Consider the following 23,904-nt stretch of genomic DNA (forward strand, 5'->3'; position numbering starts at 1 on the left):
TATGTGAGATTAGAATAAGTTTTTCTCAAAGCATGGTATGCTGAAAAGAGTATGCCAGAAGTCCCCGGATAGTTTCCTATTTCAGGTCGATTTCTGACGTGTGGATACCATATAGACAGTAAAAGAAAGGTGGATACATGCAAAGGATTCGGTCCAGAACTACAAACGTGTTAAAAAAAACTACAAATGTGGCGGATGCGCGCGATCGACAGTTTGCGGTTAGGTAGAGAGAATTACAAGTTTACAGGGGTTACTAATAATAATCAAATGGTAACCTATTTAGGAATTAAAATTTCTAAAAGCACTGATGTAATGGTTAACTCCAATTTTTTGCCTATTATTGAAAAAATACAAAAGAAATATAACTCATGGTTAGCAAGAGATCTTTCTATTCAAGGGAGAATTCTATTGAGTAAGGCAGAAGGTCTTTCAAGAGCAGCATATCTTTTCTCTTCACTTAGTGCCCCAAAGGATATATGCTCACAAATGGATAAATTACTCTTCAATTTCATCTGGAAAAACAAACCTCATAAAATTAAGAAAAGCGTTCTTGTTAATAAACTATCTGATGGTGGATTAAACGTTCTTAATTTTACTATCTTTAACCAAATTCTAAAAATAAATTGGCTTAAAAACTTTTTAAAAAATCAAACAAGTATATTTAATATAGTCCCTTATTTTTTGTTCAAGAGACTTGGGGGATTAAACTTTTTGTTGCAGTGTCCTTATATGACCGGTAAACTTCCAATTGCTTTAGCTAACTATCATAAACAAACATTACTTTTCTGGTCCCTTTTGTACAAACACAATTTTTCTCCCAGTAGGTGTTTTATATGGAACAATAGTAATATCATTCATAATAAAAAATCTTTGTACATGGAGAATTGGGTCCAACACAACATTTTAATTGTTAGCCAACTAATTGACAAAAATGGGCAATTTTACTCCTACCCTAATTTTATTTCAAAATATGGTTTATTTGTAAATGAAAAAGAATTTAACAAAGTAATTAAGGCTATTCCTAATGGCATACTAATATTAAACAAATTTTCAGATGTAGATATCAATAATACATCTTTACAAAATCCTCAACTCTTTGTAAATGGTCTCTCTTTATTTGATAAAGGTTTTAATAACAACTTTATAAGAAACTCCTTTAATGTTGGATCCAGTCCTCCATGTAAATCAAAGTGGCTTAAACCTTATTGTATATCTTGGCGCAACATTTGGACTATGCCCTATAAGTTTATTATTTCTAATAAAGTCAAAGAAGTAATGTACAAAATTATTCATAGATGCTATCCTGTAAATGCAACCATTAGTAGATATATTCACGCTGTTTGTGATAAGTGCACTTTTTGTAATACATCACTTGAAGACATTGAACATTTATTTTTATATTGCCCTTTTTCTATTTCTTTTTGGACTGACTTTAAAATGGATATGACAAAAAAATTGAACAAATGTCTTAATTTAGACCCTCATGACATTTTACTTTGTTTCCAAAACCCATCTTTTTCTGAAAAACAAAATTATATAATTAATCTTTTTATCATTTTGGCGAAATTTTATATTCATAAGACAAAAATAATTCAAAAGAAACCCTCCTATATTGCCTTCTATAACACTGATCTAACAATATATTTTGAAACTCTCTTAAACATGAGATCACAAAATAAAAAGCTTATAAAAACAATACAAATATTAAAGCTTTTCAAATACATATAACTGCCCTGATATGTTATACTTATATTTTTGTAATTGCTCTTATGTTTATGTTTATTTTTTTATTTTTTTTGTTTTTCTGGTAAAATATTTTGAGCTGTATTGTTAATACTTTGTAACCTTTCTTTTTTTTTGTATTGTACTGAAATGTTTTTGTACTTGAACTGACTAAATAAAAAAAAATAAAAATAAAAAAAATAAAAAAAAACTAATAATAATCAACATTTAACCTGTTAAAAAATGTATGTAGACTGTATATTTATTTATTTATTGTTATCCATATCATATTAAATCTGCAGCAGCAATGTGAACTTTTATAAATATATATATAAATAATGTATAATGCATATATAAAAAATACTATCACGTCATTTATTTTTTAACTAAGTTAGCTACTTCTTTTCTCTCCAGTACTGTAGGAAGTTAAATGAAATGAAATGTGAAGGATGTTAACCGTTACAAGATGATTGACAGGTCAGTTTACAGTGACAGGGTGCGTGACGCGATTATATGTCCCAAAGCTTTCCTACTCTTCTACTACACACTTTAGTAAGTTAAAAGATAACAAATCCCCGGGGAATGATGGCCTTACAGGTGAATTTTACAAAGTATTTCAAGGTTATGTTTCTGAATTCTTATTATTAGTTTTTAAGGAGGCTTTGGAAACCTGTAGGCTTCCCCCAACATTGTGTCAAGGTTTAATTACATTGTTACCTAAACCCAATAAGGATTGTTTGCTTCTTGACAATTGGAGGCCCATAACCCTAATTAATAATGATGCAAAATTATTGGCTCATATTTTTGCGCAAAGAATAAAACTGTGTTTAGATACAATTATAGATGATAGCCAGTCTGGCTTTATGCAAGGACGGCATATTAGCAATAATATTCGATTAATCTTAGATTTAATTGATTATAAGGATTACATAACTGATAATAGTTACATTCTATTTATAGATATATACAAAGCCTTTGATACTGTGAAACATGATTTTTTATTTGATGTACTAGATTTTTTTGGTTTTGGTCAATATTTTAAAAGGGCAATACAAACTTTATATAGTGACTGCAATAGCTCAGTTAAACTTCCTTGGGGAACTACTCGTAGATTTAGTATCTCCCAGGGCATAAAACAAGGAGATCCAGCGGCTCCGTTCCTGTTTCTTCTGGTCATGCAAACAATGGCTCTATATATACATAATGATTCTTTTCAAGGCATCAAAATTATGGAAAAAGAAATTAAATGCTGTCAGCTTGCTGATGATACAGCTATTTTTTAAAAGATATATCACAGGTAAAAAAGGTTATATATTGTCTCAATATCTTTTCCAAAGCTTCAGGTTTATCTTTAAATGTAAAAAAATGTACTCTTTTTCCACTTAAAGAGAATTATACTCATTTAACCGAATTTGAAGGTATTCCAATTAGGGAGCAAGTTACATATCTTGGTATCAATATATGTAAAAATCAATCGGACAGAGTGCAATCCAATTTCCAACCCCTTATGGGAAAAATTAAAAAGAAATTTGATATGTGGCTCATGAGGGATTTATCACTCAAAGGTAGAGTTCTTTTGTCCAAAACTGAGGGGTTGTCTCGTTTAGTCTATCCTGCAAAAGTATTAGATGTACCAAAATCTTTAAAAAAAAAATTGATTCCACTTTATTTAACTTCATATGGAAAAACAAGTCACACTATTTAAATAAAAATATTTTATGTAATTCTTATAATCAAGGAGGTTTGAATGTGCTTGATTTTGGTACTTCTAATACAATTTTCAAGTTGAATTGGATAAAAAATTATATTAAGAATACAGACAAACTATGGTACATAATTCCTAATCTTATTTTTGAAAAAGTTGGTGGTATAGAGTTCCTTTTAAAATGTGACTTTGAGGTTAACAAGCTCCCAATACAGCTATCCAATTTTCATAGACAGGCTCTTTTATGTTGGCTTCTTATATACAAACACAACTTTTCCCCCCAAAAACAGTTAATTTGGAATAATAAAACAGTTAAATATAAGAATAAATCAATCTTCTATGACAATTGGGTTAAAAATGATATTCTAATGGTCTCACAACTGATAAATAAAGAGGGCTACTTATTTACATATACTGAATTTTTAAAGACATTTGGGATTCCAATATCTCCACGAGAATATAGCATTGTTTTTGATGCAATACCAGCAGGTTTTTTAAGACTTTTGCGAGGTAGTAGTGAACCTTTTAGGCAATCAATGTTTAAAAAACAGGTTTTGCTAAATGGTGTTGATATTAAAGATAGGAAATGTAATAATACATTTTTCAGATGCCTAATTCATTGCCCTGCAACACCTCCAAATAAATACTTTTGGAATGACCATTTTGAAAATATTAATTGGAGATTGATTTGGACTTATAATAACAAATATTGTATCAATAATAAAGTTTATGAAATATACTTTAAAATTATACATAAAATATATCCAACAAACCAGTTCCTAAAAAGATATAGAAAATAACCTTCCTGAATCTTGTGCATTTTGCAAAAAGGATACTGAAACTATTTTGCATCTTTTCTTTGAATGTATCTTAAATTCTTTTGGATTGATGTGGAATTTTTATGTTAAATCTTATTATATTACTTGGTAAGTTCTATATACACAAATGCAAATGGTCTGAAAGGATACCCAACATCTTCCATTTTAAGGCTGACATGAAGATTTACTTTGAAAGATTGCAAGGACTTTCCAACCGAAAAGCAACCAGAACTATGGACATCTACAAAGATTTAAACTCCTCCTCTGTATTTTGATAATACAAGTAGGCTATACCTCTTTCTGTTTCTATTTTGTTTTATTTTTTCCCTTTCTTTTAAGTAATACATAATGAGTATTATATGTGAGTGTGAAATATTTGTTTATATTGTATTATTACATGTACAATGTTGGAAATAATAATAAAAAAAAAATACTCTTCTACTACACACTCAAAAGTGTATTTTTCCTTCACCGAGAGAATACATACTGGGCTTCTTCGCCCGAAAACGGGCGAAAACTTGAACGTTTTGAAATGTTTAATTTTTTTGCTTCATCGGATGGGGATGAAACTTGGTGACTTTTGTTGTATTACCTATATGAACACACAAAAAAATCAAGGAGATGATTCTGATATGTTAAAGGGTCGTAAAAAAAAAGTCACACTTAGCTTCCTCCCGCCCGAAAACGGGCGACATAGGAAATGAATGGGAAATACGAAAAAATAGGAAAACTCAGAGAAACTTTTGGTGGTACAAGCTACAGATCAGCAACTGTGCTGAAAAAAAGTGTACAGCAATGAAGGGGTGACACTCTAGAACATCAAGAGTGCAAATAAGACCCCCCCCCCCACACACACACACACCCACGCACACAAACACACACACACATACACAGATAAACTGGCGACTGCAACAGCAAATTTGTAGAATATTCCACATAAAATCAATAAATGAAAAAAAAAACTTGCTCAAATGCACACACACACACACACAGAGAGAGAGAGAGAGACTGGTAAGACTGCAACAGCAAATTTTGAGAATATGCAAAAATAAATAAATAAAAAATACAAAAAGAGACTCTCGCTCAAATGCAACACACACACACACACACACACACACACATTCACTCACACACACACATTCACTCACACACACACACACACACACACACATGGTGTTCCCTTTCTAACCAAATGCTATAGTTTGATTGTAATCATAATGCAAAACCTGATACTTATCTAAACATTTTTGTTAAGAAAATAAAGTAATCATCTTTTAGAATATCTAAATGTATATCTAAATTTAAAAAAAACGAATAAGATAGAGAAATCATGTCTAAAACAACAAAAGGAATCAAAAAGCCTTTCTATATAGGATATATAGGAAGCTATAGACAGCCTACAGGCTGGTACAGGACATTACACAAAAGTGGCTATTTTTTAAAGCCACTAGATGAAGTTCTTCTCCTGGAACATTTTTTTTAGGCTGGCACTCTATTTTGATGTGAAATGCTGCATTTATTGAAATTTTTTTTTAATAAAAATAAAATAAAAAATGATATATTAATTCTAATGGAAAAAATAGCTCATAAAAATTATATAATTAATTCAAAGTATCATAAAAAATTCTAAAAATTCTAAATAATAATCAGAAAACATTATAGAACAAAAATATATTTGATTGGTTATCCTGGGAAAAAGTAAAGTACAATTTTAAGGCTTCGCCCGTTTTCGGGCGGGAGGAAGCTAAGTGTGACCCATTTACGAAGAAGCCCAGAGGGTTAAGGGCGTAGAAGGCACATTGCGACCATAGACTGTATAAAGGTCCATTCGCCGAAATGAATTGGAGATCCCATCACCAGTTCTGATACCGAACCAAATCTCGCGAGAACGGGCGAGGGGATAAGTTAAGGAAACACGGCGATGTCTAATTTGTTAAAGGTAAGAAACACTTTAGATCGTTGCCTCCGAATTCTCCATTAACAGTCATGCCTATAGCTTTCAAATGTTTATGTTGTTACCACTGTGATTTAGCGGCTTGCTCGGACGAGCACGTCCAGTGAGTTTATACGAGAGTCTGCGTTTAGCTAGCAGGCTGTGAGCTAGCTGACATTAATAAAGCTAATAATCACAATAATATTCCACTGCATGCAGACGAGTTAAAGTCACGATCACTCCAGTGGGTGTTGACCTTCGCTGTTATGTTGTTTATAAATATATATGATAAAGGGGCATGTTTATGATGACAGTTAGCGCGCATGTTGTTAGACTCAGTGTAATTTAATCATTGGCCAAGCTAACAGTTGAGCTAATATAATGTGTATCTATGCCGTTACTGTTTAGAGTTTCATGTTGTAGTAAGCCAAGGAAAGATGCGCATGTCATGTCACTAGTGTCAGATATTATAAGCACTTCAAATATGTCAAGAAATCATTCAGTGAGTATGAATAAAGAATAAAGAATAGAGTCATTCCACTCGTATAGTTGAAGTGTGATTTTATGCAGTTCAATACAGAGGCTTTGACTTAAAACCCAGTGAGCTGCCTACCTAGACAACATTGTTTGCATCATGGATGTTTTCAAATGCACCATGTCCAAAATGCTATCTATTTGTGCAGATCTGTAAAATTTAAGTCATAAGATTTTATTAAAAACCTTTCTGTCTTTTGAGAATTTGCTGTTACTTGCTATCTGTCTGTGTTGGGCTTGACATTTTAAAAAACAGACTTATTTTTCTTGCTAAAACTAATTAGCTAGCATTGATTCATCTTGTATAGGTAAAATAAAACAATTGTACACTTTTAAAGTTACTGGAAATTCTGCACACTAAAATATTTTGTTCACAAGTGGTATTTATCCGTTTTTTTTTTTTTTTTGTCATCGTCATATCTCATAATTCATTTCAAGCTCTTCTCTGTCTCCTTGATAAAAAAGTACAATATTTAAAAAAAAAAGGAAAACAACTTTTATTAGTGGCAGTATTTAAGATATTAAACCACAGTTGAGGTTTTTGTTATTTGTTAATTAAATCATGTGAATTTGAATTATTTTACTTTTTTCTTTTTATGTATGTTGAAAGCTAAATAAGAAAGTAATGAAGAAATAAATAATTAAAATTACAAATAATAATAAAAAAATTATTTTAGGTATTAATACATTTAATTTAAATATCAAAAAAATAAATAAAAACAACTCTTAAGACTTCAACGTTTCTTAGAGACATTAGAAGAATTCTAATTCTATTTTTTGAGAAGCATTTCCAACCAGGCTTCTGATTTTCTGATCATGTTTAGACAGAGAGTTCTTCCATTGCGTTATATGTGAATGCACTCGCACTGTTTTTCTCTAACTGTCTGTGTCCTCTTCCATGTCCTTTTGCTTAGAACAAGGGTTCCCTCCAGTTTGAGGACAAGTGGGATCTTATGCGCCCCATTGTCCTTAAATTGCTCCGCCAAGAGTCTGTAACGAAGCAGCAGTGGTTTGATCTTTTCTCGTAAGGCCCTATGAATTCAGATCTTTTTATATCCTGCACATTAACTTCAGTCTGAATGCTCAAGTCAGTCTTCCGTTCTCTTTGGTTCTCACAGAGATGTTCATGCAGTTTGTCTATGGGATGACAAAGGACCGGCAAAGATCCACCAGGCCCTCAAAGAGGACATCTTAGATTTTATTAAACAAGCTCAAGCGGTAAGAAAGGTTCAGGGGTAAGCCACCTGTTGATGTTCTTCAGCAGAATCTTGTCTCATTCTTGAACGTTGGTGTTTAGCGAGTGCTCAGTCACCAAGATGACACGGCGCTCCTCAAGGCTTACATCGTGGAGTGGAGGAAGTTCTTCACACAGTGTGACATTCTGCCCAAACCGTTCTGCCAGCTGGAGATCACCCTGATGGGCAAACAGGGCAGCAACAAGAAGTCCAATGTGGAGGACAGCATTGTTAGGAAGGTGAGTGAGACAAAAGCGGGATTTTTAGGTTGATTTCCTTGAATGGGATTCATCGGCTTGTTCTGCTTTTTATGTTCTCAAAGCTGATGCTGGATACTTGGAACGAATCTATATTCTCCAACATCAAGAATAGATTGCAGGATAGTGCGATGAAGTTGGTCCATGCCGAGCGGCTGGGAGAAGCTTTCGACTCGCAGCTGGTCATCGGGGTCAGAGAATCATATGGTGAGATCCACTCCACGTTTTAAATGGCTCCAGTGAATCTTTGTATTCGTGAAAACTGAAAAGAATCTCTTTCTCAGTGAACCTGTGCTCCAATCCTGATGATAAGCTGCAGATCTACAGGGATAACTTTGAGAAAGCCTACCTAGACTCCACTGAGAGGTTCTACAGGACCCAGGCGCCGTCCTACCTGCAGCAGAACGGAGTACAGAACTACATGAAATATGTACGGCCTGCCAGACTTCAGATTTAAGAATACATGATCTTCAGCCAATCAGACTGGATCCGATTGCATAGCCGAGAGGAGAGTTATGCTAACACTCTGCTTTTGTGTTCACTGCCATGTATTCTCATGTCTCTGTTTACAGGCAGACACTAAATTAAGAGAAGAGGAGAAACGTGCACTACGATATTTAGAGACAAGACGTGAATGTAACTCTGTACAAGCAGTGAGTATATGATTGGCTTTTAAACGATGGTACATTGTGTGTAGAAATAAAGCAGTGAATTGAACACTTTTGCATTAAATAGAGCATCAGTCATTAAAATATTTTACTGTTTTTCTGTGTAAAAATAAGTAAAAAGTAATATTGTTTTTAATGTTTAATATGTAATTTTTTCTTTTCCCTCAGCTTATGGAATGTTGTGTGAATGCACTGGTGACATCATTTAAAGAAACCATTTTGGCTGAATGTCCAGGCATGATCAAACGAAATGAGACTGACAGTGAGTATGAAACTACTTTGAAATCTTATATTAGATTGATATCTAAAATGACATTTTGAGGCTTTAGATACACTACCCTTCCAAATTTGGGGGTCCTTAGGGTCTCTTATGCTCAATTAGGCTGCATTTACTTGATCAAAAATACAGTAAAAACACTAATATTGTGAGGTTTAAAATAGACCGATTAAAATAGCTGTTTTGAATTTGAATATATTTTAAAATGTAATGTATTCCTATGATGGCAAAACTAATTTTTCAGCGTCATTACTCCAGTCTTCAGTGTCACATGATCCTTCAGAAATCATTTTAATATGCTGATTTGCTGTTCAAGTGTAATCTGAAAACATGTGCTATTTCATATTTTTGTGGAAACTGACATATATATATATATATATATATATATATATATATATATATGTATATATATTTTTTTATTTTTTTGATGAATAGAAATTGCAAAAGAATAGCAATTATTTAAAAAAATAAATAAGTCTCTTTAGATCAATTAAATGTGTTCTTGCTGAATAAAAACATCAATTTCTTTCATCACAAAAACTTGATGGCCCAAAGCTTTTAAATGGTCCTGTGCTTTCCACAAAAATAGACTTTGCATTCCTAATTTGCATACTGCGTAGGTGTATAATATCTCTAAATATAATCTTTTATACCTCTGTGAACTCCTCTTCCACAGAGCTGCATCTCATGTTCTCTCTCATGGATAAAGTGCCCAATGGGATTGAACCCATGTTGAAAGACTTGGAGGAGCACATCATCAGTGCTGGACTGGCAGACATGGTGGCCGCTGCCGAGACCATCACAACTGTGAGCACAACATTTGCAGAATTATTATACACTTTGTGAGTTTTATGAATTTTAGTGCATCAGCTGGTTCTTGTTATTCACAATATAAATAAAGGAGAACTGTTGATGAGATGAATATTTGATTAATGGTCCTGGTTTTACTTGATTTATTCCCATCTGGTGTTGAGGTTTGTGCTGATGTTTCTCCTCAGGACTCTGAGAAGTATGTGGAGCAGCTCCTGACTCTGTTCAATCGATTTAGTAAATTAGTGAAGGAAGCGTTCCACGATGATCCTCGGTTCCTTACAGCCAGAGACAAAGTGAGCATGCCACCCTTTCCATATTCGTTCTCGCTGTCTTACAGTTGGTCTCAGTAAGGAGCCTGCCTGACTAGATCACACCGCAGATGGTTACTAGAGATCTGCGATGGCACAGGAATACAGTGGAAGGTTATATAACAATAACTCCATTTGAAATGCTGTTGATTTTACTGGAAAATTAATAGAGTTGTTTATTATTTTGAATGAATGAAGTTTTTGTATCTCGCATACCTTTTAAAGGATGTTTAAAATATAGTTTTACATTTCCCCGCAGGCGTACAAAGCAGTTGTGAATGATGCCACAATATTTAAGTTGGAGCTACCATTGAAACAGAAGGGGTGAGTAAGAGCAGCCTTCTGGGCTTCTGTTGACAGTCCATTGAAGTGTGATGCGCAGAATAACCTTCTTACTGAACTGATAGACACATTTACAGGCAACCCAGAAGCGGAAGTCAAAGTTGGGTAAACCTCTATAGGGTAGAGGTTAACTTTACAAAAATCTATGACAAATTTGCTGTCACTCCCTCAACCGTTGTGTTTCTTGAAGCAGAATAAACCAGTTTTCTGTAATTTAATACCAAGGAAATATAACACAGTGTCTAGTTATAAATGTACATTACATTTTAAAATAATGGAAAGAGTAAGAAAACATTAGATTTACAAAATTAGTTGTGGAAATACGTCTTCACCCTTTGTAAGTGAGCTGTTTTATTTTAGTATCATTGAGATAATATAGTTTTTATTAATATTTTGAGATGATTTTTGTTTTGTGATTACATGTTAATTTTAGCATATTTGTGCTCTCTTGTAATTTTTAATTTTGATTTGTCATTTTTTTTTTCTCTATATGGTTTGTCTTTTCTTTATGGTTTTCATTTATGGTTTTCATTTTCATTCCATTTTTATTTCAGTTCAGTTCATTACCATAAACTAAATGAGAAAATGATATAAGTTGCTGTGGCCACTAGCTGAAATAAGATGAGCTGTTTTTTTTCATATTTAATTTAATTTAAAATAAATTTTATTTCCAGTAACAAAAATTATTTTATGGTCTTGGTATTAAATATGATCATCCTGCAGGTGAGTGTTAGTGATCCACATTACTGTATTGTATCAGTTGTGTTTGATGTTTTTAAATGCAGAGTGGGCCTAAAAACACAACCAGAATCGAAGTGTCCGGAGCTGCTGGCTAACTATTGTGACATGCTGCTAAGAAAGACACCACTCAGCAAAAAGCTGACCTCAGAAGAGATCGAGCTCAAACTGAAGGAAGTGGTAAGGGGTTGTTGTAAAAAGTCACATGTTGTTGACTCTGTGCTTGTGTTATTGTCCTTAAGTGTTTTGAAATCTTTTTTCCTATAGCTACTCGTGTTAAAATACGTCCAGAATAAGGATGTGTTCATGAGGTACCACAAAGCCCACCTGACCAGACGTCTGATCCTGGACATCTCAGCGGACAGTGAGATTGAGGAGAACATGGTTGAGTGGCTCAGGGTAAGAATAAAAGAGAAATAAGTGAGTGGTTTTGGAATTGAGTGGTTTATACTCAAATGGTTGACTGTTTGCTTCATTCTGATGTGTTTCAGGAAGTTGGGATGCCTGCTGACTATGTGAACAAGCTAGCTAGAATGTTCCAGGACATCAAAGTGTCCGAAGATCTTAACCAGGTTTTCAAGGAAATGCACAAACACAACAAGCTGGCTTTACCAGGTGACCTACAAGCCCGTTTGTCTCTCTATTTATGATTTACACTAGCTTTTTAACCTGGGTTTAAAATAAATTAATATTTATATTCAGCAAGGATGCATTAAATATATCAAAAGTGGTTTCTTTCACACCCCTTCGGTTACCCAGCGGACTCTGTCAACATAAAGATCTTAAATGCTGGAGCGTGGTCACGCAGCTCAGAGAAAGTGTTTGTGTCTCTGCCCACCGAGCTGGAAGACCTCATTCCTGAGGTAGAAGACTTCTACAAGAAGAACCACAGCGGCCGCAAGCTCCACTGGCACCACCTCATGTCCAATGGCATTGTGGGTTTATTTTATGCACTAAGTTAAGTGCTTAGTAGTGATTTGTAGTAGCTTGCATCTAATCAGTCTGTGTGCTCTCCGGTAGATCACTTTCAAGAATGAAGTAGGGCAGTACGACCTGGAGGTCACGACCTTTCAGCTGGCTGTACTTTTTGCCTGGAACCAAAGACCACGAGAGAAGATCAGTTTTGAGAACCTGAAACTTGCCACTGAGCTGCCTGATGCTGAACTGAGACGAACTCTTTGGGTAAGAACATGACTGGATATATTGCGTGTTATTCCATTAGATATTTATGATATTTCTTCTGTACTGTAGTGTTGTCAGAAGTACAGACTTTAAAAAAATGTGACAGTACCAGCATTTCCCGCTAGCGCTGTTGAGTTGATTCTTTAACACCTCTGATTGACCATTGTGTTCACGTGCTTAACAGATATGGCTGTGATTGGCTACGAAGATCAGCGCTTCACACTCTTCACCAAGCGCTCACAAAGATACACACAGGAGAGTTTGAAAGCCGCGTCTATCAGCAAATCCGTTTATAAGCAGGGATAATCTATTAGGGATCAGCTAATAAGATGGTGAAAAGCGTAAAACGCTGATCACTGTAGCCAATGGCCAATCAGAGGCGTTTAAGAGTCCGCTCAAAATGCTAGCTGGAAATGCTGGTATTGTCACATTGTTTAAATTTCAGTACCGACTGGTACCGAAGTCGGTACTTTTGACAACCTTACGGTACTGTCCAAGCTGCCTAGCTTTTGTTTTTTCTGTCTTTTTGTACAGTCTCTCGTTGCCTTCCCAAAGCTCAAACGCCAAGTGCTGTTATATGAACCTCAAGTGAGCTCTCCCAAAGACTTCACAGACAGTACATTGTTTTTCGTTAACCAGGAATTCTCCTTGATGTAAGAACATGTCCTCTCCTGCTTGCTCTTTCATTTACTTAGAAGTTGTGCTTTTATTTGGAAATAATGATGATAATAATAATAATATTTTGGTTTCTCCTCAGAAAAAACACCAAGGTTCAAAAGAGGGGGAAAATAAACCTAATTGGCCGATTACAGCTGACAACTGAGCGAATGAAAGAAGAGGAGAACGAAGGCATCGTCCAGCTTAGAATATTAAGAACACAGGTATGAAACATCAAAAAAACATTACTAGTCCTCTTTTTTTTTTATGAACACTAGTCACTAGTATACTTCCCAAAAGTTTATCCAAAGTATACTTCAGTTTTGATCTAAATGCTTAGCGTAGGCATACAGCCTAATTTAATCTATTTGATCGTAGGCTGTGTGTGCGAACAGAGGCACTCGAGATGAAAATCTAGAAAGTTTCCTTGTTCAGTGTCCGTGCTAATTCTCTACAGAAGTTATGCCGATAAAAATGTCTTTGTACTATTGTTACATCTCCTTCGTTTCTTTTTCAACTATAAACAATGGTACTTTAATGTGTACTTTCCACTTAATGCGTTTGTTTCTTCTACTGCAACAACTCAGGAGGCCATCATTCAGATCATGAAGATGCGCAAGAAGATCACAAACGCTCAGCTGCAGACCGAGCTGGTGGAGATCCTGAAGAACATGTTCCTCCCTCAGAAGAAAATGATCAAGGAACAGATCGAGTGGCTCATTGAACACAAGTACATCAAGAGAGACGAAACGGACATTAACACATTCATCTACATGGCGTAACACAGAAATGACTTCAGAGATGATCCCTGACCGTTCTGGAGGACGGCATACCTGTCGACGATCAGCAGCGGGGGAGGGGTGGTAATGAAGATACTGCTTCGGCTGCTGTTCTGGTGGTGTAGTCATGAGCTTGTTTTAACGACAGACAGTCACACACCAGATAAAAAAAAAAATTATTAAAAAAAAAAGTTTAATTTAATCCCTGCCTTACAATGAAGACAAGTGGGATAGGAGACTTAAAAAAAATGGGAATAATGACAAAAGGATTCTATTTTTGCCATTGGTAGTCAGTATGCATGGTGGGCCGATTGCCTTTTTGTATGTGTACATCTCCAGCAGCATGCGGTCAGTGGGAATGTCACATTCATCCCAGGACTTATTTGTGTGTGCTGTGCTACGAGTGTCTCCCCCCCCCGAAACATCCTCTGTCTGGACCTCACCCTGTCCCATCTTCACTGCGCAACCCGAAGTGAGAGCCGTCCCACCATCGGACTAGCATTAGCACTTTTCACACTCTGCCACAACATGTCAGCATGGATTTATTTGGGTTGTTTTTCACATTGTTTTAATTTTCTTTGTCAAAATATCGCAAATGAAAGATTTGATCGGCTAATAGAGGTTTAGACAACATTGTTACTCTTTAAAATGCCAGGAAAAGTCAACTTGGCATTCATAGGTCACAAAGGGTCAACGTCTGCAGAGAAAATCTGTGGCGATGTTTTTTTCAGTGTACATGCTTTATTTTTGTGCACCTGGTCAAAACGTCAGTGTAACAGCTGCCGTTTCTTTTTTGTGTTTTTTCAATTTTCAATTTTCCATTATCGGTCTCAAATAGTGACTGAGATGCCAACTGATTTTTATAATGAACTTGTGATGAGGTGGCCCCACTAAGGTCCTGTAACATTGCCTACTCATCAAACCTGATGAATTTTAGCCACAACTCTGATTTATTATCATCGCCCCATCATGGCTGACTGTAAACGAGCAGTAAAGCACAGTTACAGGAGTCTGAATAAAGCAAGCACTGCTTCAACCTCAGGTAAAGTGGAGCAGCGTTATTTTAAAAAATAGGTTGTGCTAACTTTCATTTGCCTTGCGGTTCTTGCTAATCACATATTGCCAAAGCAAAGCACAAGAGTGCTGATCTCAAAATCAAATAACGTTGGATCTATTAAAGTCATTGTTTTCTTTACTAATTATTACCCTATTGTGACCGAGTATCTATGAACAAACTTGTGCAATTAATGATCAGCTGTTTATTATAATCAATTGAACGGTCCCCTGATTATTAGCATTTAAATAAGTGCAAAAAAGTATTAACTCTTATTTAGCAGGTAGATTTCATATATTGATCATGTCTGGTCAGTTTGGGATGTAGTTTTTCATTGGGTTTATGGTGATGGTTCAATCAAACACCAATGTGTTTACTATACATCAGCCTGCCAGTGTATCCTCAATAAAAAGAACAACAAAAATATCATTTTTACTGGCTGATGACATCTAGATGTGATTGAACATTCATATCCAACCTCGAAACACTCAATCTAATGAGGCGAGTAATGACAACATGATGGCGTCCCAATAAAATGCTCACTGATATTTTTATAACATTGCTGCAGTTCAACTGTCCATCTCCACTATGGCATTTTCTGTGAATTATGTTTGTTTTTGTCTGTTTTTAATGCTGCACAGTCACTCATTTGTATCCTCAGTGTTTCATTTCACATTGTAATTCAAAATGGTGAAAAGGTTCCCTTCGATTGTATTGAAAAGCTGTTCTTTATAAGATCCAGATGAACAACAGTGTTTGAGAACATTGTGTTATTTGATTGTCCACTTTATTTATTGATAACTTAAGCATGTTTGAGTGTGTGTGTGTGTGTGTGTGTGTGTGTGTGTGTGTGCGCGCGCGCACGTTTAGGAGCCTTTTACAACAGGGTGCTGTAATATCCTGTTACGTTTATGCAGTTTAATTTTTGGAATTTAAAAATGTTTCTGCTGGCTGTATGTTTTCCTCCAGCAAATTCTCTAGGTAAATACATATAATTTTATTAGGACAAGCACTATGATTTTCATATTTATCAATCACAGTTGGAGTTTTGTCGGTGCTTGTGTTATTCTTAAGACAGCTGGGGTTTTCTGTGTATGCCATCAAACGAAATCCAGTCCCAAAAGCTGAAATTTCAGTTCATTGTAGTGGAAGATGATGAAACTGAATAAAAATGGTGTGAATGACCTTGCGAGGGAATGCTACATGAAATTATGAATTATACTTTATTGTTTGCAAATTTATACATATTCTCTGTTGCACATGGTATGTTCCAGTAATAAAGTCAGTGTGCACAACATTCAGTGGTATAATGCAATAAGTGAGCGTGAAAGAAGATTTTTTTTTTTATATATATGTTGATGGAATTTTCTCTAATAAAGTTGCATACACATATAACCACTCACTATTGATTATATTATACTGAAATTGTATTTCATGAGTAACAACAGTATTGCCTTCTTTCTAATACTGTACTGGTTATGTGCCCTTACTGTCCTTTTTGACACCACTTTATCTCATACCAAGAGGAGAGTCGTTTGTCTTATTTATCACTCTGCTGTTTTGTAGCGTGTCTTCTATCTTTGTCACAGTCTAAGAATTTTGTTCATTACAGCTGATCCAAACAGACTAAAATGTAAAGGTTTGTCTTTGTTTTTATTTTTAGAAACATCATCATTAATCAGGTCACTTTATACTTATACAGATATGTTCTGGTGATGGTTAATATTCATAGTGAACTGGACAGTTATAAGTATTAATATGTTATAGATGAAGATAGTTCCGCAGTTACTTCCCACAAACACTTTCTGGTAAACGGTTCAGCAGAAAACTGAACACACTAGTTCCCTGTAGTGTGACACACTGCTGTTACAACAAGTCAAATGTAAGTGTAGTTCTGAGAAGGAGTGTATGCTCTGCCTGTGACTGTTTTCAAGATTTCTTGCCTGGAGCTTTGAAAGCTTCAAGAATATTTGGGAATTAATGATAAGTATGAGGTGATTGTGTGCCAATGTACAGCCAAGATCTGGAATGGATGCTGTTTCTTGCAGTGTGAGTGAACCATTTTCATGCAATGGATTTTTCCATTTTATTTTTATTTATTTTTATTTTTTTGTTGTAATGTTGCATAATTTATTTACTGAAGAAATAAACCATTTGAATGAGGCTAATACGAGGGTTTTTTTTTTCACAATAACCTAAACATATAATATAAAGCATGTTTAGATGTTAGAATGTTTTAGCGAGTCAAATTAGTTCATGATCAATTAAAGGTTGTTTTTTTTTTTTTGTCTTAAAAACTGACTAAATTAAATATAGCATATTTAGAAACAACAGCAAATTGACTGTGAATGAGTTGATAGTTTCAAATTGAACTAAATGCTCTTTGAGTCTTAATCAGTTATCTTGTGCATGGTTTCTTGCCATAAATTAAAAATATCAGCCCAACACATGATACATTTCAGTAATATTGAATATGTTAACTAGCCATTTAAGGAGGAAACAATGTTAAATTATAATGAAAGGATGTGTGACGGACACCTTTCTGTAAACTGAGACATAAAATCTTTTTTAGGTAACATTTGGGTGATTGGGACAGCACATTTTGTCATTGATTTAGGGTAGTGTAAGAATATTTACTGAATTGCACAAGTTAGTTTATACTTTGATATAATTTTATATGCAATATTTCCTTTTCTGATCATCATCATTACGAGTCCATGTTTATTTCCGTTCAACTTTTATTTCTTAGTTCATTAATCCATCCACAGTTCATACAACACATGCAACTGAGGTAAAAGAAGGCTTGAAGTACAAAAGTCACTGAAAACTTTTAAAAATCAAATAGACAAGTAAAAAAAAAATGCAGGTATAAAAAAAATAACAATAATTGGGTGGACCCATCACCAATTAACACGTTTAACCTGCAAACCTTTAACAGAAATATGAATATGGTTTATTACTGCAACAAAATCAGTTAAAAAAAAAACATCTACAATGCTTTTATTTTTAGAAGGCTTCAAATTCTGAATTTTTATTTTAGCAAAATCTAGTTAGTTTGTTAATATTTTTGTTGTTGATTAGGGTTTGCACAAATAAAAAGGTTGAACCATTATTTAGAGCATACAGAGCATATACAATGGTTCTCTATTACAGGGTCAATAATTTTCTTAATTAGCAAAGCCTTTGGATGGGACAAAATAAAAAACCAAGCTAATTCTGAAAATAAAACATGATATTAGCACGTTTTTTTTTACTAGTTTAGTAGAAGTTGTGCATCATATTTATGTTTCCAACTAAAGTTTGTATATTATAGTAGCTATGACAATTTTAGGACCTTATGGAAACTAGCAAAACCTTATGTCATTTTCCTCAGTTCATTCATTTCAAGGTCAACTTTTGTTTGATGCCTGCCCCGCCCACCTCTATGAGGGCATCCCATTTTATTTATGTGGTCTTACAACTAGGGCTCAAAAAAGAAGAAAATAAATTCTGTATAGTTCTGCTGTCCAATTTGACCTTATGTCCCATCATCCTTATTCACACATTTGCTGATGCTAAAAGCAAATTTTATTTTATCTTTTATTTTAATGTTATTATTTTATTGTTTTATTACAATTTTATTTTTTCTATTTTATTTTATCTTTTCTTAAATCTAGAAATAGCATTATATAATGCAAAAGATTTGTTTTGGTTTTAATTCACAGCAAAGAATGATTAACAAAAACAAGGGAAGTGTGTAAATCTCCGCCCAACTCCTGAACCAATAGAAAGTAATAAATTAGCATGTGCTGCAACTGGTTTTAATGTAGAATTTCTGCACATTTCGTATTTCTTTAAACTTCATGACACAGAAGGCAACAATATATGATAAAGTAATCATGATATGCTGTTAAATACAGGTTCACAATTTACTCTCACCGTGGCTGTAACACACAGCGCAGCAGAGAGCTTTATATTGACGCGGTCTCACCTGCTTAAAATGCCCGGATGAACCTCGGTGGTCCGGGGTGCAGGCTTCAAACCTGTAGCTGCCTAGCGGCAGAGTGGTTCAATTCCACCTTTCGGGCGTGATGGGAAAGAAGCGTCTCTCACATACGTTTTTGGTAAAATGCTAATGTTGTAGACCCCTGCTGGCAAACCTCCGGAAGCTCAGCCGAGCCACCAACCAACCAATGACGTAAACCCTCCAGTTTGTCACAGGAAATGACGTGAGCTGCCCTTGGTTAGCTTGACAGCGCGTGCTGCACTGAGAGGCTAGCAGGCTAACACTGAGCATGTAAAATAAATCAATTATTCTCCGTTCGCGTCTTTGCACGGTAAGAATGCTGAACGGTACACATGCCTTTCCCTTATCGTTATTAGTTTTGAATCTTTAGATTTGTTATATTATAAAGCGTATATTTGCATCTTTGGCTGTAACGGTTAGCTTATCATAAATGGGCCATTCTACAGAATTGGTGCAAACTGCTGTCCCACAACCAAAAAACATATTTAAAAAGTGTATTCAAATCTTAGATATTTACTAAGATCCTTCTATTATCTATTGAAACACACAATAATATTTAAAATATCACTAAGCTTAATATAGAGCCTGTAAAACAAAGGGTACTTTAAACTTTAGTAAATTGAAGTCATATTTTTGTATTTTTTTTCCTTTGTTCTTTTTAAACATATAAACAAGCTCAAAACAAATATTTATTAAAATGAATTCTTTGTAAATTAAATAAAAAAGTGTCATGCATTATCCATGTCACTACCGAAACAGTGCATGTGTTACTCCATTGGCTGAGACTGAAATTAACTACACTCCTACATTTATGATCAGCACATATTCATGTGTCCGTCTCTCTCATAGCTACAGGGGAGTAGATATAGACCCCATCATTCTGAGCTAAATTTGTTCAGAAGTCTGAAAAATATGTGTAAATCTAATGAGCATAACTACCGAACACCTTTTTCCTGCAATTAGGAACCCTTTTTTGGGGAGTTATTGTTATAATAAAATTTTTATGTATGTACATCTGGTCAGAACCGTGCTAGTTAAACATGTGCTGATTAGCATCTTTAGGATCTAAAGTTTTGGTAGTGACATCTTTGTTTTTTGTTTTTTCTGGGGGGTTGTTATCCCATAAAATCGTCACCACCGAAACAGCCAGGACCGAAACATGTCATCATTGTTTCAGGAGTGATGAAAGGGAACACACAATCGTCATATTTGGGGGAAATTTTTGTATTTTTAAATTTACATTTTAGTATGCAAGTTAAAATTCTGTAATGTGATGTGTTCACTACCAAAGCATTACTGTCACTACCGAAACATGTTTTGTCAAAAATAAATTATACTGAATTATCAACTAAGATGATATGATTTGGTTCAATGTAAATTCAAACGAATGAATCCTTAACTTTAAAATCAGTACGATCAACTTTTGCCTTTTACAAAGAAAAATTTGATAAAAAATACAACAAATCTCATAAATTAAGCTTGAAATATTGTTAAAAATGTAATATAAAATATAAATGTAATATAATATAAAAATGTAATTATTGATTTACCTCTGAAAAAAATGTAAATAAAATAGCAAAAAAAAAAAAAAGTTGCAATGTAGATGTAAGCAAACTCATTATAACTGTCATTATAACTGAAATAATAATTACATTATTATTACTGTGTTTCGGTAGTGACAAATTTGGGGAGAGGACAAATATTACAAAACATTCTGAAAATACAATATGAGAATTAACTGCACAGTTACCAGAAATATGTACCTTGGATATTATTCAATTTGCATACACAAATTCTTATTATTTTTATATGCACATATGTGTATATATCTATATGTGTGTGTGTATATATATATATATATATATATATATATATATATATATATATATATATATATATATATATATTATATATATATCTCTAGATAGATAATAGAGTAAAAGCGTGTGTGCGATGCATGGATGTGTGTGATTTATGTACCTATTCTACCGTTCTTTGTAAGGTTTTGTCAGATAAAATGCCTCTACACAAATATCCGCCAAAAATCTGGGAAGTCCTGAAGCTGCAGAAGGGCATCTACGCCCGTTTACCCCAGCACTACCTGCGTTCTCTGCAGGACACTACCCCTCCTACTCCTGTGCACTGGAAACCACTGGGTGTCAAATACAGACTCAGTCCTAAAACTGGACACAGAGAGCGAGTCCAGGATGTGCCTGTCCCTGTTTATTATCCGCCTGAATCACAGAGCGGACTCTGGGGGGGAGAAGGCTGGATATCTGGCTTCAGATATGCCAAAGATGACAAGGTAATATTGTACTACAGTAATAATGACTATTGATTTGGGTTCTTTTATTTGAATAGTGGATAAATCTGAATGTTTCCTGAAGACGACATCTCAGAATGTAATATGTACTTGTCACACCAGCTTTCTACAAGACTGCGCAAAACCTGGAAGCCGCAGCTGTTTAACAGAGAGCTGTACAGTGAGATCCTCGACCAAAAGTTCACTGTAACAGTCACCGCTCGCACACTGGACCTTATTGACGCTGCTTTTGGCTTTGACTTCTACATTCTGAAGGTGAGGCTCACCTGGTGAGCAGTCTTCAAAAGTTTGTTTACTATAAATTTTTTTTTTTTGAGGTCCTCAGAAAAAAAGTGTTGTTTTCAATGTCTTTTATCATTTTACAAAAATTGAAATTTCACAAATTAAAAATTAAAGTTTGATGTTTATGATAGTAATATATATATATATATATATATATATATATATATATATATATATATATATATATATATAGTGTATTTATTATTATATTTATAAAAAAGTGGTATTTGGCATTACAAAAATACATACAAAAAATGGATATAATAATATGTGCTTATGGAATATATTGTATAAAATGTATTTATAATTGTATATAATTTTATTATAAATAAAAAAAATGAAGTACACATATCTGTGGCATTTAGTATGTCTTATTTTACAAAACTATGATAGTAGTTTTGTCTAATATATTTTTATATATTCAAGTATCTTGCATAAAATGATTTAAACTATTCCAAGTCCTCACAAGTCTTTGGCTATTAATGTTTTATTATTTTGGATGAATTTAAATATTTTTATATAATAATGTTGTTTGTATAGATATATATATTTTTTATTATATTTATTATTACATTATTGTGTAAAATGTCATTTACTAAATATAGAATACAGTTAATATTCTCATGTGTAAAGGGTCACTCGCTTTAGTGTATTGTAACCATTAATATATGAATCAATTTTTTAAATAATTTATACGAAAAAATCTTATAGCAAAATGTGGTCCATATATATTGTGTATCTCTTTTAAAGCAGACCCCAAAGCAAGATTTGAACTCCAAGTTTGGAATGGATCTAAAACGTGCAATGCTTTTACGTCTGGCACGGAAAGACACGGATTTGTACCCCGACGATCCGTCTCGCAGGGAAAAAATCTACAACCGCTACAAAGTGAGATGAGTTTATTTATTATGTGGTTCTGTACATATATTTGCAGCCATATGTTGTTGATGATCATCCTGTGTGTTTTCTTCCTTTCTTTCAATTCTTACAAGCAGCAGTTTGAGATCCCGGAGGAGGAGGCTGAATGGGTCGGCTTGAGTCTAGAGGAAGCCATAGAGAAACAGAGGCTACTGGAAAAGAAGGTGAATATAAAAGATGGTCACTGCATGTCCGATCGCTGTCTGATCAGATAAATAATACTCCGTTTTCTCGTTCTCAGGATCCAGAGCCTCTTCACCACAGTTTGGTGAAGAAGCTTGTGGAGGAGCTCACCATTAAGAAGCTCTCAGAGCCTCAGATTGTGGAGAAAAAATGATGACTGTTCTCTTCTCTTCCATCCTCCATGTCAGTCACACAGTCTGAAGAGTAAACAATAATGTATTTATTTTGTACTAACATCACCAACAACGTTCTTATTTTCTGTACATATGTCATTTTTACTTCATAATAAATTGCATCAGCTAATCTGACTGGAATTTCCTTATTTTCTGGCTGTTTGGAAACCAGAATGTCCTACTAACATTGGTTCCCATTTAGTTATCCTTTAGAAACCATATCCTGACTTTCTAGGAATGTTCTCTAATGTTCTCAGAATTTCAGAAAAGGTTCATTATAGATTTATTTATTTACAACTATCAGAACTTTCCTGGAAGGTTCTAGTTGTGGGAATTATAAATTGTTAGCTTGATGCAGCATGTAATGAGGATATTTATTATGATTTACAAATATAGATGTTTTTTTGAGAAGTCTGTTTATTATTGGTGAGCATTTTTCAATGATGCTTTATTCAAGCTACTTATACATATTATTTACACATTTCTGGAACTGTTGTCGATAAAATAACAAAATAGAATCAAGTGCCAATATTGGGTCTAAAATGTTTTTACTCATTAACTTAATGCTTTTAAGCACTCTTATTGCTTGTTCAATAGCTGAGACAGCATTACATTCTGAACAAATAAATTGAGAATCATGAATTCACATTGCAAAATAATTAAAGCAAGTAGCTTTTTAGGAGTGCAAATGTGTTGTCTAAAAGCCTTCCTTTTGGCACCATACAGTCCCATTGCACAATACTGGACTTTCTTTGAGGCTTTACAGCATTGCAACACACACACATACAGACAGAGAGATAGCGCAAACTTTGTTGTTCACATTGTCATCTTGAGTCATGTGAACCAAGGTGTCAAATCACTTCTCACGGGAGCCGCAACACACACATACATATAACTTTTGTTTAAAGTAACTAAAATTAGGCTAGTTGGTAATAATGAAAGCTTGAATAAAATAACTTAAAGCAACAATTTAAGCTTAATTCTTAAAATCTGACGA

General features: G+C 34.1%; 2 protein-coding genes, 1 long non-coding RNA gene and 1 other non-coding gene across 7 annotated transcripts in view; 3 read left to right on the plus strand and 1 right to left on the minus strand.

The window, feature by feature from the left end:
- Positions 1–19,106, minus strand: part of LOC132122849 (uncharacterized) — an 87,876-nt gene extending 68,770 nt beyond the window's left edge. Inside the window, exon 1 of the long non-coding RNA XR_009426440.1 lies at positions 18,993–19,106. This is a non-coding gene — a long non-coding RNA (uncharacterized LOC132122849). The remainder of the gene's footprint in view (positions 1–18,992) is intronic.
- Positions 6,068–14,455, plus strand: LOC132122847 (cullin-5). Its single transcript, XM_059533324.1, has 19 exons — positions 6,068–6,184; positions 7,627–7,736; positions 7,831–7,930; positions 8,010–8,186; positions 8,270–8,411; positions 8,489–8,634; positions 8,777–8,857; positions 9,041–9,134; positions 9,826–9,956; positions 10,148–10,255; positions 10,530–10,594; positions 11,398–11,530; positions 11,618–11,749; positions 11,842–11,965; positions 12,110–12,285; positions 12,371–12,532; positions 13,067–13,185; positions 13,290–13,413; positions 13,777–14,455. The coding sequence occupies exons 1-19, from the start codon at positions 6,167–6,169 to the stop codon at positions 13,969–13,971; spliced, it is 2,337 nt and encodes a 778-aa protein (XP_059389307.1). The 5' UTR covers positions 6,068–6,166; the 3' UTR covers positions 13,972–14,455.
- Positions 19,004–19,090, plus strand: trnastop-uca (transfer RNA opal suppressor (anticodon UCA)). Its single transcript has one exon. It is a non-coding gene; the product is annotated as a tRNA-Sec (tRNA).
- On the plus strand, positions 19,103–23,037 carry LOC132122848 (large ribosomal subunit protein bL28m-like). Of its 4 annotated transcripts, none has more exons than XM_059533327.1 (6): positions 19,103–19,338; positions 21,031–21,333; positions 21,454–21,606; positions 22,387–22,521; positions 22,626–22,715; positions 22,793–23,037. In XM_059533327.1, the coding sequence occupies exons 2-6, from the start codon at positions 21,046–21,048 to the stop codon at positions 22,886–22,888; spliced, it is 762 nt and encodes a 253-aa protein (XP_059389310.1). In that variant the 5' UTR covers positions 19,103–19,338; positions 21,031–21,045; the 3' UTR covers positions 22,889–23,037. The 4 variants fall into 4 exon arrangements, with proteins under 4 accessions (XP_059389310.1, XP_059389308.1, XP_059389311.1 ...); XM_059533325.1 differs by having other exon boundaries at positions 19,105–19,338; positions 22,384–22,521; XM_059533328.1 differs by having other exon boundaries at positions 19,116–19,338; positions 22,629–22,715.
- The last annotated feature ends 867 nt before the right edge of the window (positions 23,038–23,904 follow it).

The sequence above is a fragment of the Carassius carassius genome, chromosome 41 (assembly GCF_963082965.1).
Source record: "Carassius carassius chromosome 41, fCarCar2.1, whole genome shotgun sequence".
NCBI lineage: Eukaryota > Metazoa > Chordata > Actinopteri > Cypriniformes > Cyprinidae > Carassius > Carassius carassius.

What these genes read in the sequence shown, in the direction of transcription:
- LOC132122847 (XM_059533324.1), top strand. An exon ending in CTACCATTGAAACAGAAGGG is followed by an intron (nt 10,595 to 11,397) that starts GTGAGTAAGAGC and finishes TTTTAAATGCAG; the next exon opens with AGTGGGCCTAAAAACACAAC. An exon ending in ACATGGTTGAGTGGCTCAGG is followed by an intron (nt 11,750 to 11,841) that starts GTAAGAATAAAA and finishes GATGTGTTTCAG; the next exon opens with GAAGTTGGGATGCCTGCTGA.
- LOC132122848 (XM_059533325.1), top strand. Translation starts at nt 21,046, where the DNA reads ATGCCTCTACACAAATATCCGCCAAAAATCTGGGAAGTCCTGAAGCTG. An exon ending in TTGACTTCTACATTCTGAAG is followed by an intron (nt 21,607 to 22,383) that starts GTGAGGCTCACC and finishes TCTCTTTTAAAG; the next exon opens with CAGACCCCAAAGCAAGATTT. An exon ending in AAATCTACAACCGCTACAAA is followed by an intron (nt 22,522 to 22,625) that starts GTGAGATGAGTT and finishes AATTCTTACAAG; the next exon opens with CAGCAGTTTGAGATCCCGGA.